Source organism: Colossoma macropomum, unplaced genomic scaffold (assembly GCF_904425465.1).
Source record: "Colossoma macropomum unplaced genomic scaffold, Colossoma_macropomum, whole genome shotgun sequence".
In the NCBI taxonomy this organism is placed as follows: domain Eukaryota; kingdom Metazoa; phylum Chordata; class Actinopteri; order Characiformes; family Serrasalmidae; genus Colossoma; species Colossoma macropomum.
This window is the reverse complement of record NW_023494794.1, coordinates 7,075,017-7,090,017: the sequence shown is the minus strand read 5'-3', so window position 1 is coordinate 7,090,017 and position 15,001 is coordinate 7,075,017. Positions and strand designations below refer to the sequence as shown.

At 38.6% G+C, this 15,001-nt stretch overlaps 1 protein-coding gene across 2 annotated transcripts; it reads left to right on the top strand.

Moving 5' to 3' along the window:
• The first annotated feature begins 363 nt into the window (after positions 1–363).
• LOC118814405 (cytochrome P450 2J2-like) lies at positions 364–14,990 on the top strand. Of its 2 annotated transcripts, none has more exons than XM_036579996.1 (9): positions 364–783; positions 1,819–1,981; positions 4,694–4,843; positions 5,479–5,639; positions 6,740–6,916; positions 7,094–7,235; positions 8,079–8,266; positions 9,412–9,553; positions 14,187–14,990. In XM_036579996.1, exons 1-9 carry the CDS (start codon positions 613–615, stop codon positions 14,360–14,362), a joined length of 1,470 nt encoding a protein of 489 aa, XP_036435889.1. In that variant the 5' UTR covers positions 364–612; the 3' UTR covers positions 14,363–14,990. The 2 variants fall into 2 exon arrangements, with proteins under 2 accessions (XP_036435889.1, XP_036435890.1); XM_036579997.1 differs by having other exon boundaries at positions 5,479–5,618; positions 14,187–14,362.
• The last annotated feature ends 11 nt before the right edge of the window (positions 14,991–15,001 follow it).

Sequence of the window (15,001 nt, the reverse complement as noted above, 5' to 3'; positions counted from 1 at the left end):
ATATGTGAAGTTGATGATGATGGTAAAATAGTCATAAATCTGAAAAAAAAAAAGTTTTTTGGGGGGGGCTATTTTGCTTTACAACGCCCTGCATGTACACCTCCAGCATGGATGGATTAAATACATTACAATACATAAAATTTATCTCAAACTATCATAAAACAATGTGTCAGATGTCAGGCAGTGTATATCTAACCATTTCATGTGACATCATTTTGAGCTTTGGTTCCTATCAACACCACTGTGAACAATTCTTACTCTGAAATGGAGCATTTCACATCAAACCACTCTGAATGACTGTTTACATCTTAACCATTTAATAGCACAGGAGGTCTCCACCAGTAGGGGTCGCTGTCTGTTACCTGCTCAAAGACGCTGGTTTGGACTTTGAATGCTTCCTCACTTATTAGCTACATAAGAGCCACATTGTGATTTCAGTCCTTTTTCCGAATAATTATGTGATAATGTGAATATTAGGAAGGGGTAAGACATCTGTAGCTTAAGGAAGAAAATATCGCCGTTTTAAGAATGTATAACCAGGCAGATTTATTTCGTAATTCATACTACCTGCACTTCACTCCATGACCCCGTCGAGTCCAGGGACTGTCCACCATGCCTGTGGCTGTGGACCTGTTGGACACATGTCTACTCTTTCTCTTTGTATTCTTTCTCATTTTTTACCTTTTGAAAAACAAACATCCACATAATTTTCCTCCGGGACCATGGGGCATGCCTTTACTTGGAAACGTTTCAAATGCGTTGGACCATCATGCTATAGAGAAGGTATGACATTAGGCTGCCAAGTGAGTAACTTCTGTTTTAATGTCAGAATTTACCTTGTAGTGTTGGAATTCGAGGTTTGCAGGTGATTCCAGACCAATAGAGTGATTCCCAACCCTGGTCCTGGAGCTCCCCCTAATCCGCACATTTTAGTAGGTTTTTTTTTCTTCTCCTAATACTTCTGGTCCAACAAAGCAGCTAATTAACAAGCCCTTCCTTGGCTGAGGTGGGTATTTTTAGAGCAAGAAAACACTAAAATGGGTACTCCAGGGTTGGGATCAGCCATAGCACTAAAACCTCCTTGTTTCTACACTCATTGTCCATTCTATCAGCTCCACTTATCATATAGGTGCACTTTGTAGTTCTACAATTACAGACTGTAGTACATCTGTTTCTCTGCGTACTTTGCTGGCCCCCTTTTACCCTGTTCTTTAGTGGTCAGAACCACCACAGAACAGGTGTAATTTGGGTGATGGATCATTCTCAGGAGTTTTTGAACATTTCAGTGTCACTGCTGGACTGAGAATAGTCCACCAACCAAAATATCCAGCCAACAGCATCCTGAGGCCAGAAACTGACCACTGATAAAGGACTAGAGGATGACTGACACAAACTGTGCAGCAGCAAATGAGCTATCATTTCTGACTTTACATCTACAAGGAGATGAGTGGACACAGTGTTTAAAAACTCCATTAACAAGCTGTATCAGATCCACTCGTACCAGCGCAGCACACACCACCACATCAGTGTCAATGCGTGCTAAGAATGATCCACCACCCAAATAAAGTGGTTTTAATGTTATGGCTGATCAGTGTATAGAATCTCCAGAGGAGAATAGAACTACACTCTTCAAGGCGAATTCCACCGATTATTTCAAAAGTCTGTATAATTCAGTTGTTGGGATGCAAATAAAGTAATTCAGAATAGTTTAATGTGAAATTGTATCGCAGAGAAACATCTCAGTAGAGGAGCTAGGAACCAGGGGTCACAATGTCTACAATGCACACATAACCATTTTATGTTTTCTTCTTTATATAGGTGTCTGAGAAATATGGAGAAATATTCAGTCTTAGAGTGGCTGGCGAGAAGATTGTGCTGGTGGTAGGGTATGAATTGGTGAAGGAAGTTCTACTCACTCAAGGTCACAACTTTCTGGACCGTCTAGTCTCTCCTCTATGTAATGAAGTGTTTCAAAGGAAAGGTGAGCTTTTTTATTTTATTTTAATTTACCCAGGCAAGTCATTAAGAACATATTCCTATTCAGCTGGCTTGTGAAGTTGTTTAAATCAATGTGAAATCAAACCTTTTTTACTTTGTTATTTCATGTCTGGTGGTACATACAGTGGTTGTGTACATTGCATCATGTGTAATAAAGGGTATGTGCAGTTCTTTAAAGCAGAGGGATGTGAGAAGCATCCTTATTTAGGAGGATGATGGCCAGGGGGAAAAAGCTGTGGAGGTGACGGTTGGTCTTTAGGGCTCTCACTGTCGGTCTCTGCTGAGATGGACCCCGCTGGAAGAGAGAGTGACCAGGGGTATGAGTGGTCAGCCATGATTTTTCCCATCCTCTTCCTCATCCTAGAATAGTAAAGATCTTCGAGGGTGGAGAGCTGACGGCAAATGATTTTCTCTGCACATGATACTGTTCACTGCAGCTTACACTTGGTGTGTGAAGATGCAGAGCTGAACGAGACAGAGATGGAGGATCTGATGATAGATTCTGGACCAGCAGTGCTTGAGGCAGCCCAAAGTTCTTGAGCTGTCACAGAGTTTACAGGAGCAGGTTTCTTCATAGCTGCAGTGCCGTGTCTGTCCCATTTGAGATCATGCTGAATGGTGGTGCCTAGAAACTTGTAAGACTGACTGCTCTGCTGACTGTAGAGCCATATATTTCCATGGAGGCAGTGGGGTTGATTTCTTTCTGAAATCAACGGTCATCTCCAGTTTTTTGAGTGTGTTACTCCAGGTTGTTAGCTCCACAACATAACACCAGCCACATTACTTCCTCCTGGTATGCGGACTCATCGTTGTTTGAGATGAGACCGACCAGGATAGTGTCATCTGCAAACTTAATAAGTTTAGCAGAGTCACTCCTATAAGTACAGTCATTGGTGTTGTGAGAGTAGAGCAGGGGATTGAGCACAAAGCCCTGTGAAGTGGAGCACCAGTGCTAAGGCAGAGAGGAGCCGCCCTGATATTCTGTTTCCTATTAGACAAGAAATTGCAGATCCAGTAGCAGACAGTTGGGGGACATTATCTCTCTCAGCTTATTTAGTAGAAGGTCAGGAACGATGTTATTGAAAGCAAAGCCAAAATCTACAAACAGCACGCAGATATAAGTGTTAGGGCCATCCAGGTGCTGCAGGATGTAGTATAGAGCTGAATTAATGGCATCATCCACAAACCTGTTAGCTCTGTATGCAAACTGCAGAGGGTCCTGGAGGGCATCGGTGATGACTTTGCGGTGCTGACGTAAAAGACTCTCAAAACATTTCATGCTTATAGAGGTTAAGGTCTGTAGTCATTCAGGCAGGAGATCCTCAGGCCTTTTAGGAACTGGTTTTCTTAGTTTTATATGTAGTGATGACAATGATAGAAAATAGTAGTAAACCTTTTTGTCCATATTTAGAATATTCAGAGCTTATAGAGGATTTTAAATCATTCAAATCTTCAGGTGTCTGGTTCCTGTCACCACCACTGTGAGCAATTCTGACTCGATTGGTTTCTCTAGAATGGAGTATCATCCACAGACCTGTTAGCTCTATATGCAAACTGCTGAGGGTCCTGGAGGGCATCGATGATGAGGTGGGGCAAATTGGAAGCTAGACCAGAGGCAGGGAAGAGGAAATGTCTTTTGTGTTTTGAATTTTATGTAATAGCTTTTGAATTGGTTTGGGAGGGTCACTTGATACATTTGATGCTTTAGGCTTATAGTTTGTCTTGGTTTGGAATCCTTCCCAGATGGAGGAGCAGTCAAGGACAACTGCTGCTCCAGTTCTTCTCCGTATTTGTGTTTGGTGGTTGTGACTGCTTTGTTAAGTACATACTTTGCCCTTTTGTATTCATTATAGTCACCACTCCTACAGGCCTCTTCCTCGACTGTACGCAAATTTCTGAGCTCGTTGGAGACCCAGGGTTTGTTATTGTTGTATAGATAGTCTTTGATGGGATGCAAACCTCTGCACTGAAGCTGATGTAAGAGGTGACCACATCTGCATAGTCATCCAGGTTGTTATTTGCAGATTTGAAGGAGTCCCAATTTGTTGAATCTTGGCATTGCCTCAAATCCTCCATGGCATCAGGAGACCACATTCTCACTGCTTTTACCTCAGGCTTTGTGGTTTTAAGCTTTTGCCTGGATGAGTGAATGGTCAGAGTTACTGAGTAGGGCACGGGAGGTTGCCTGGTATGTGTCCTTGATGGTGCTGTAGCAGCAAAGAAGTGTTTTGTCTTCTTTGGTGGGTCAGCAGATCAATTGTTTATATTTTGGTAATTCAGCAATCTGGTTGGTGTGGTTGAAGTCAATCATAATGATGATAGGACAGTCTGAGTGTTCCTGTTTGTTGTCCGTAATCTGGTCAGCCAGCTGTTGTTGTGCTAAGTTGGCTTGTTCCAGTTGGGGAGCACACATTAAATTAAGTTAAATTCATGAGGTGAATAAAATGGCTTGCAAGTGATAAGTTTTGTTGTTGTATTGCTGCCTTAAGTGCGTCTCAAACATGATTCAGTTGCAAGTATCTTCATCACTATGCTGCCTTCTAAAGCACTGACTTATGAGACAGCAGAGGCAGCAATGTATCCAGACAGCTGCCTTCAGTTTTGGACGCAGCGTATGATTTCAGACTCATATTGACTTTAATGTTGTGGATTTTTTCGGTTGTCATTAACAATATATTTTTTTTTTACCGTAAAGGCATATCTACAAGCAATGGATATAGGTGGAGGAGGCAACGGCACTTTTTTGACTCTCAGTTGAACAAATTTGGAGAGAGCAAAAGGAAACAGGAGTTCTATATTCAGCAAGAATGCATTTTTCTGTGTGATGCCATCGAAGATGAGATGGGTATGTGGCAAAGTGTAACATCATATAAACTTACATTATACACCCAAAGGTTTGTAGGCACCTGCTCATCCAACATTTCTTCAGAAATCAAGGGCATTAAAAGGGAATTTGCTCACCTTTGCTACAGTAACAGCCTCCTCTGGGAAAGCTTTTCACTAAATATTGGAACATTGCAATGAAGATTTGATTGCATGCAGCCACAAGAAGCTTTAATGAGTGGATCACTCCAACTCATCCCAAAGGTACTGAATGAAACTCAGTCACTCAAAAGAATGCAGTTCTACTGCTTCACAGTCCAATGCTGGGGGGGGCTTTATACCCCTCTAGCCGATGTTTGGCATTGGGCATGGTGACCTTAAGCTCATGTGGAGCTGCTCCACAGTGTCCCATTTTATTGTCCATGCTTTTCTATGGAGATAATACAAGCTGTGTGTATGTAATTTAACTCCTGTGTCAGCACCTTAAAGTAGCTGAATTCACTAATTATAAAGGGGTATCTGGATACTTTTGGACATATAGCTAATTTAATGTTGGCCACAGGAATTAATTACCTGTACAGAATACACATTTGAATGGATGCGTGTGCTGATTGGCTCTGCCATTTCTGTTTTTACTAACATTAATATAATTCACAGGATGCCCCTTCAACCCACATCTCATTATCAGCAGTGCAGTAGCTAATGTCATTGCATCTTTGGTGTTTGGAAAGCGCTTTGATTACGAGGACACTGATTTCAGGAACCTTCTACACCTCAGTGCAGAATCTACACTGTTGGCAGGTTCACCACTTGTCTGGGTATTGTGTTTCGTTTGTTTGATTGTGGTTAGAGCAGTGCAATACAGATGTTCAAATAGAGCTTAGGGAGAGAAGCATATGAATCAGCTTACCTATGAAGATGGTTTAGGAAGATGATGACAAATAAGGCTTTCAAAAATTACAATTTTTAAAAATCTTATTAAAAAGGACATGATGTGCATTCTTATGTCTGCATATGTATTTACATTTATATCTGTGTGCATTTTATCCCTTAAATAAAGTTAGTGTTATCAAAGTTCTTAATAACCTATTTTATTTATTTAAACTGTACTGGTCTGATTGCACCATTTGACCTTGAGTGGTTGTGCCACCTGACTTCTCAGACTAATTTTAAGGCATCTACATAGATGCTCGTAGAAACCTTTGCGATTGAGTTTTTACTTACATTTTTTCAAACAAATGAACATTATAATAATTAAACCTTTTCATTGTTTTCCTGACATGGTAAATTGCACCATTCCAACCGTGACTCAAAAATGGCATTTTTTCCAAAATTTGTGAAAAGGCTACTGACCTTGGCATTGCAACAGGAAGGTGATCTGGGGTCTTCTTTATGTTGCAATACGTTGGCCCCTCTTTCGTAAAAGCATGTCAAAATAAAAGTTGTTTGTTTTTGGTTATGCTGCCTGACATTTAAGGAAGAAAGAACTTTAGGCTTTTTCAGTGAGTTGAGTACTTTTAAAGTTGCCTCATTTTGCCATATGCTTTTATTTTAGTTTAAAACATAAAATCATGCTATTTTATAAACTATTTTATTTAGAATTTTATATAACTAAATTTATTTTTTGATAGTTTACTTAATCGGCATATATGGTTGGATGGTTGCACCACCTAATATTTTTAGACTTTCTAAAAATGAATTTTATATAGATAGCACTGAAAAGTTTTCACATATAAGAGGTGTTGAATAATTTAATATATGTCATGCATTTATTAAATTAGTATTTGGGAAAATAATGGAAAAAAAATGTGCATGTGATGTCAGTGGCCCTTATAGATTTTAACTTGATTGTATTGAATTTATACTATACTGTTCTGGGCAGGAGGTTAATTGTAAATGCAAATTCTTGTTCCCTCAGCTTTATGATGCATTCCCTTCACTTATGAAGCATTTCGAAGGACCACATACCACGATTTTGGCCAACTATTCCAAACTTCTGGGCTTTCTGAAGAAGCAAATTGAGAAGCACAAGAAAGATTGGGATCCATTTAATCACAGTGATTTCACTGATGTTTATATAGGAGAAATAGATAAGGTAGGACAAGGTAGTACTGTGCTTTTTATATATTGTTTTTTATTAAATGATTTTGAATTTAATTAAACCAAATAGTTTCATAATTTAATAATACACAAGTGGTTCTTGGGGCTAAACTGCTCAAGTGAATTTTATCTTTGTGAGTGAAACTCTGAGCCTCAAACTATTTTGAACCAGAGAAGGAAAGACACAGATGCTGCCTTCACTGTGGACAATTTGGCTCACTGTATTCTGGACCTGTTTGAAACTGGGACAGGGCCCATGACCAGTACCCTGCTCTGGAGTCTTCTCCTTATGGCAAAACATCCAGAAGTCCAGAGTATGTATACATCATCAAGGTAACCTAATTAGTCTAAATGAGGCTCAGATCCTGTAATCGATCTTGTATAAACTTTAAAAATATTATGTGTACAATCTAAACAGTGAAACTGAACTGACTGTGCTAATGCTAATGTAACTAAAATGTCCGATACTATTTTTAACAAGCCCCTGTCCACTTGGCTTCGCCATTTCTACTCAGGGGAATCCCTGACACCCTCTTAAGGGATGTTCCATTACTTCATTAGCTCAAGTGACGTTCATTAGATGAGCCCTCGGAGGGGAGAGGAATCAAGTGAATACAAATGTTGTCTTTGGTGGCAGAATTTGTCCAGAAATCATTGCAACTTGTTGCACTTACCTTTTCAAACCTGGAAAAAAGGCGGACAAAGCTGTTTTTACGCCATAGCATGCTTATTGCTAAAGGCTACATGGCCAACCAAAGACTGTAGCCAGACGAAACAGTTCATTTATAAAATTTATGTACTTTATAATTTTCATTTTTCAGAAAAATTTTGCATGGCCAGTCTGAGGCTAATCTAGCAGAGAGCAGGTGAATTCCGATTTAAAAAATCCGCTCTTCGAAGTTAGTGAGGTCAAGTTAAAAAAGGTATTGAAACTGGACCCATGTGTGAAACATTTTTGGCAGCAATTTCAGTATTGAACTGATAATCACTTATTCAATTTTTCCATGTGTCTGTGAATAATATATCAGCAGCTGATACAGCATGCACAGCTAATAATGTCAACAGTAGCTTACTCCATTTGGGCGTGTTGGCTGACAGGAAGTAGAGGTTCTGTGCCATCTTCGCAGGCATAACATGAGTGTCTTGCTGTTGTCCAGAGAATGTCCAGGCTGAAATTGATCGTGTGATCAGAAAGTCCAGGCGGCCCTGCTTGATGGACAGAGCCAGCATGCCTTACACTGAGGCAGTGCTGCACGAAATCCAGAGAGTGGGCAACGTCCTGCCTCTAGGTGTACCTCACAAGGCTTTCAGAGACACCACACTGGGCAAATACTTTATTCCTAAGGTAAGACAAGGATAAAACTCAAGAGTTGGTGACAGTTTCAGTTGAGAATTTGATGTAGTAGTGAATGAAATGTCTAAGTGTCCAGAAATGTTTCAAATATCACTGTATGACAAATTACATAAACATTTCTTAAACAGTCATAACAAAAGTTCATACCTCTGAAATGATAACTACATTGGAAAAATTAAAAGGTTCTTAACTTTAATGTAACCTACTGTTCAAAAGCTTGGATTCACTTGTCATTTGTCATGTACAAGACGCCAGAGGATGTTTCATTTTAAATAAAATTAAGTTATTGATCTGTTTGCGCAGAGGTAAAAAAAGTGTTACAAGCTTTTAAATGTCAGTGACTAAACATTTTCATGGAAGCTCACCTGGTTGGGATGATAGTCAAGCTAATTTTTGTTAGGTAATATGTTTTCAAAACAAAACAACAACATTCAGGCTATATACACAGGAAAAAATCAATTTGGTAATGCTTTACATGAACCTGGCTACATAATATTGACATAACCATGCTATAAGCTCAGTGATATAATATTGTCATGTTACCATTACCGGTAATTGTACTGTAGGCTGTGTCTGAAACTTGAAGGCAACTGTCTTGATGCCTTGCTGTTCATGCTGTCTCATAAGTCAGTGCCTCAGACGGCAGCGATATATCACAGCATTATCAAGATACCGGCAGCTCAGTGCATGCTGTTAGCACTTAGCTGCCATTAGTGTTTTTACCCAGAACAATCCCTGTTGAAAAAAACAGTGCAGACCAGCATGCATTCCATGTGTTATTAAATATGGTTCATGCTAGTCTGGTGCTGGTTTAGCTGGTCACTAAGCATAATAATTCTAGTTGATGAACATACCAGTATACAAAACACAACATACTGGTTTTCCAAATATAAAGTGGTATTTCTTAGTTTCTAATCATTGTAAAAAGATAATCACAATAACTTTACCCTGTCTTGTAATGTGCTTGTTTTCAGTTAAAAACATGTGTCTGCTAATTGGATAACTTTGAGAATTTCTGTGCCATTTGAATACTTTTGCACTGTTTTACATGCACATCTTATCTTGTAACACCCCATTATGCTGTTAATCTACAGCTTACTGATTAAGGAATGTATTCATATATTTTGTATCTCAAGGGCACTGTGGTTGTGACGAGTCTGGCGTCTGTGTTGAGTGATAAAGGACAGTGGGAAAGACCACAAGAGTTTTATCCCAAGCACTTCCTTGATGACCAAGGCCATTTTCGGAAGAGGGAGTTATTTCTTCCTTTTTCAGCAGGTGACATATTCTTCCTGTATACCTGCGAAAGATGTGTGTAATACCTGTACAGTGCACTGAGTTGCCAGTTTATTAGGTTCACCAAGTGTAGCAAGGGTGGGCTAATTGTGGCCACTGGGGCCGGTGCCCAGGGGCTTTGGATGACAAAGCCCAAGGGGACTCAAATTCTTGGGACAATCCACTGCAGATATAAACATTAAATGAATGAATGGCCCTCAATTATGTACAAATTAAGTAAATTAATGAATAATTATAGAAATGTTATTCATTCTCAGGCCCTAAAGTTTATATTATTATTGACTATTGTTTCTATTTAAATGGTATGTGTCAAACAGTGTAAGATAGAGGAGTTTGTAATTGCAAGATAACCTAACATGCTTTATGATGTAACTGACGTATTGACATAAGGGGCCTTAATCTAAAGTGACTGGTATTTGTTCTATTTATAACACTGTTATGAAGCATCCTCTTGTAGTGGCACTTACAAGACAGAGTCCTAGTTAAGAACCCCATATATCGGTTCTATAAAAGATTTTTATATATATATTTTTTAAATGCATGAATATACATTCACATATTCATACAAAACTTCTGTTTACGTGGAATACTCTGCGTAAAATATTACTTAAGTAAAAGCAGACGTTCTACTACAAAAGTGCAAAATTACAAGTTTCTAAATATTAAGTGTCAAAAATAAATGTTCGGTGAGGTATTATTACAGTCATCATGTTATATTATTTTGATAAACAGTTTATATTATGGAGCCCTGTATGGCTAAAGACATGAAAAACAGTCATTTTCCTTAAAATAAACTGTACTTTTGTACTAAATAGGAAGTATATAAAATGAATATTTCATTCTTAACTAGGCTTCTGCCTTGTAAGTTCTTTTAATGTTGCTTCATAACAGTGTTGTAAATTAAAAAAAGTCACATTTTGTTTTTGTTACTTTAAAACATCTTATGCCATTCTGTAATTAATACCATTAAAAAAATAGGCTGCAGCCTATTTCTGACAGCAGTGCAAACATCAACCTAACTATTCCAACACTTTCACCCTATGGTGTTACAAACCAATAGCAATTAACCAGAATGCTGGATTCACATAAACCGAACCATCACTGCAACACCCTTCACTAAAGCACGCGTCCATTTGTGAAAGGCGCATTTGCAAAATGAAGACGACATAAGTAAGTTAAAATCAGACAGCTGAGATGTATAAAGAGGAGGAAAAACAACAACTTCAAACTTAAACTTTATCACTGTAAGTCAAAGCATATTAGCACAGCGGGCTGACCCAAAGAAGATGATGTGACTAAGATAAAATCAGACAGCCGAGATGTGCAAAAATGAGAAGAACAACACAATAAACTTAAAACCTAAACCTAGTCATTGTAGGCATAAGCATACTGCCACAGTGGACATGAAAACACCTTTATGAGCCATTTATGACCTGCCTTTGTTGACACTTCATTTCAGCCTTTGTAGTAAAAGAGCGTTGTAAGTACCAATTGCACAAAGGACTGACACTGATAATGTTTTACTCTATGGAATAAAAGAAAATGCATTTAATTGTCCCCAGTTCAGCTTCAGATTCAAACACTGGCACGCTGCTAACAAACTAAATGCTTGAGGCAATTGTGCATAGCAACGGGTGTCAAGCAGTGATTGGAGGGCTGAAGACAAAACGGCAGAGCTTGGTGAATAATATAATGATTTGATTGGCCACAATACAATGATAAAACCCACAGAAAACAAATCTAACCTCATTATCTTAAAAACATTTGGCTCAATAAAAATTCTTCCCCATTTTATTGGGGAGGCATGTGACCAATCTGGGTACAGTGCTGTGAAAAAGCGTTTACCCCGTCCCAATTTCTTCTTTTTTGCATATTTGTCAAACTTGAAAGGTTCAGATCATCAAAGTACTTTTTATATTAGACAAAGATAACCCAAGTAAACACAAAATGTTTTTTTTTAAATGATGATTTCATATATCGAAGCAAATATGCTGCTAAGGCCTACCTGGTCCTATGTGAAAAAGTAATTGCCCTATAGCTACTAAGTCAACCAGTTAACCAAATTCAATTAACTATTGGGTTTAAGTTCACCATCCACACCCAGGCATGATTACGGCCAAACCTTTTGATTCTAAACTTAAATAGAACCTGTCTGTCAATGTGAAGCAGGCTAGAATGTCTCAAAAAGCAGCACATGATGTTACGTTCTAAAAAGATTCAAATACAGATGCAAAACAGTCATTGAAACCTGGAAAAGGGTTACAAATTCATTGTTTAGGCTCTGGGAAGCCATTATCCACAAATGGAGAAAACTTGGAACAGTGGTGAACCTTCCCAGGAGTGGCCGGCCTACCAAAATTTCACGAAGTTCACATCGATGACTCATTCAGGAGGTCACAAAAGAACCCAAACAAAAATCTAAAGAACTGCAGGCCTCACTTGCCTCAGTTAAGGTCAATAATTCTGTAGACTGATGAGTCAAAGGTGAAACTTTTTGGAAGAGGACATGGGTTCTGTTACATATGGCAGAAAGCTAACACCGCATTCCATAAGAACATCGTACCAACAGTTAAACGTGGCGGTGGTAGTGTGATGGTCTGGGGCTGCTTTGCTTTTGCAGGGACCCGGACGACTTGTCATAATTGATGGAACCATAAATTCTTTCATGCTCAGAAACCCTCCAGTCCTAGCAAGTCTGCAAAAAAGAGTGGTCCCAAACTCCTCCACAGTGATGTAAAAGACTCATTGCAAGTTATTGCCAACATTTGATTGCAGTTGTTACTGCTGAGGGAGGAACAACCGGTTATTAGGCTTAAGGGGGCAGTTACTTTTTCACATGAGTGATATAGGTTTGAATAACTATTTGTATTTAAAAAATGGAATAGTCATTTAAAACATGCATTTTGTGTTTACTTGTGTTGTCTTTATGTTGTATTAAAATTAGTTGGATGATCTGAAACAATTAAATGTGACAAATTAGCAAAAATAGAATAAATTGTGGCAAGATTTTTTTTTTACATGCATCAGTGTCAAGGCTGGGATAAGAATAGTTTTCCAATCAAAAATATCCAATCAACAGCATCCTGGATCCAAAAACTGAACCATTGATGAAGGACTAAGGGATCCCTGATACACTCCCCACTACCATGTCATGGCCCATCACCCAATTTCTTGTATAGGTTCGTGCACTGAACCACAAAAATCTCTGCCTGAGGTAATTGCATCATTTGTATCCGATCAGCAGTGGTCTAATGGTGATCCCTTTCATTCAGTGCATTGGGAAGTTTGTGGCTGATAAATTGTACAACAAAGGAGGGGCTACAGTCTGTAATTGTACATTAACATATATATTTAGTGTACCTTTTAAAATGCAAGTACAAGGTAGGTGTACCTAATTAACTGGTAACTCAATGTATACAACCATTTATTATAGAACATACATCAGTAGTTATTGTTACTCTTAGTAAAAATGGGTAAAAAAGGTCATGAAGAAATGTGTGGGTAATTAGCTTAATTTCATGATGAAAATATGAGGAAAAAATATAACCTTCATGTGAAGGTTGAACTTTGTCTAATAAAACAAAAACCTTATTAAAAATCTATATTTTTAGTAAAACTATAAGCATTACAATCATTGAGAACAGGTGAATGGGATGGCTATGTCAAAATCTTGATTCTGTGGTCATTGAGCCGTTTTTGTTTGAATTTGGATGCATGTTTTGGATCATTTTCCTGCTAGAACAATGTTTTTATTTAAAGTCTCCTGGTACTTCATGGAGTCCATTATGCCATGTATTCTGTCAAGATTCTAGAGCATTTTTAGTGATTGTTGCCAGAAAGCTCTGTTTGTAAATATTTGTATATATCTGACCATGGAACCTGGTTCAAGTCAAAGTTCCAGAAGTGTCTGGTGAACTCCAGGTGCTCACGTTTGTGGTTTGGTGAAAGAAAAGGTTTTTATCTGGTGTGCCTTTCAGCTCACTAGTTGGTATGGATGTGGTGCTTTATTGGAATTTTGGAGACTTGGTGACCATTAAGTGCTAATCGCCAGTCATGACCCTTGATGAAATCTTTGCTTCTCCAACCATCCTCCTCATTGTATGTGGGGATAAAATTAACATGCATCCTCTTCCAGGCAGGTTCACTACAGCCCCAGTAGTTGTAATGTTTTTTTTTTTAATTATTGTCCCACCAGTGGATATGGGCATTTTCAGGTTTGTAGCCTTTTTTTATAGCCATTACCTGATTTATAAATGTCAACACATGTTTTCTTATTTCATTTGTGTACTTCTTTCCCATGTTAATGATTGACTAAGGAATTTACCCCTTCACCCTATGAACCCATATTTCTACCCCAGTGAAATTCATGGATAACCAATTAGGAGTTCCTGAGCACTCAGGTGAAATAAGAAAGTGAAATATAAATGGGAATTTATAGGGGGTGCCAGTAATTGTGATGCATGGGGTTTTCATAAGGGTTTTTGCTTTCTTTGACTAAATATACTTGAATATAGATGTAAATATATTTATACAGAGCACAGCATGTGTTGCCAGCTTTCCTCAGAATGTAAGTCTTGCTGTAATGATTAATTTGCCTTTCCATTCATCTCCGCAGGAAAGAGAGCGTGTCTTGGAGAGAATCTAGCACGCATGGAGCTCTTTCTTTTCTTCACCTCGCTCCTCCAGCACTTTACCTTCTCCGCTCCCCAGGGCGTACAGCTAAATGTGGAGGCCCAGGGAGCTTCAGCACGATCCCCCAAACCTTTCCACATCTGTGTGTCCTTACGCTGAAACACAGTGACTTTACTCACCTCAGAGGGACACTGCAGAAAATGTTTGCTTTTTGCTTTTAAAGTCATGTATTGCTCACTTGCTCCTGGTCACATGGCTGCTCACATGATTTCAGTATTATAACTTGTGTGTGACCCCTGCATTTCTGAAAGGACTTTACTAAAGATTACTAGGAGTGTAATCCCACCCATCACACCAATTTTAACCATGAAAACAATGTAGTGTTCCATTAAATTACTTAATGAACTGCAAGTGACATTGTTTAAGCATTCTGAGGAGCTAAGATAAATTCTGCTTTTATTTAACATTGAAAATCTGTTGTTTTGTACATCCTTGACAAGCATCACATGTCCACCTCTTCATATAAATTGGAAAAACATTTTTTTAAACAGAAAATATTGCAATATCCAGTTTACTGTTGAACAACTGACATTAAAAAGTCTCTTCATGAAAAGAAGCAGCATGGCAGCAGTATTTCACCCCATCAAAGGGTTCTTCCACTGTTACGATATCAAGCTTATAACAAAAGCAGAACCCTTTTTGGTGCTATATAGAACCATATACAACACATTCTCCATCAAAATATAGAACAAATGTGTGTGTGTGTGTAGATCGTACCCCTGGCAATGTCTGCGTTAT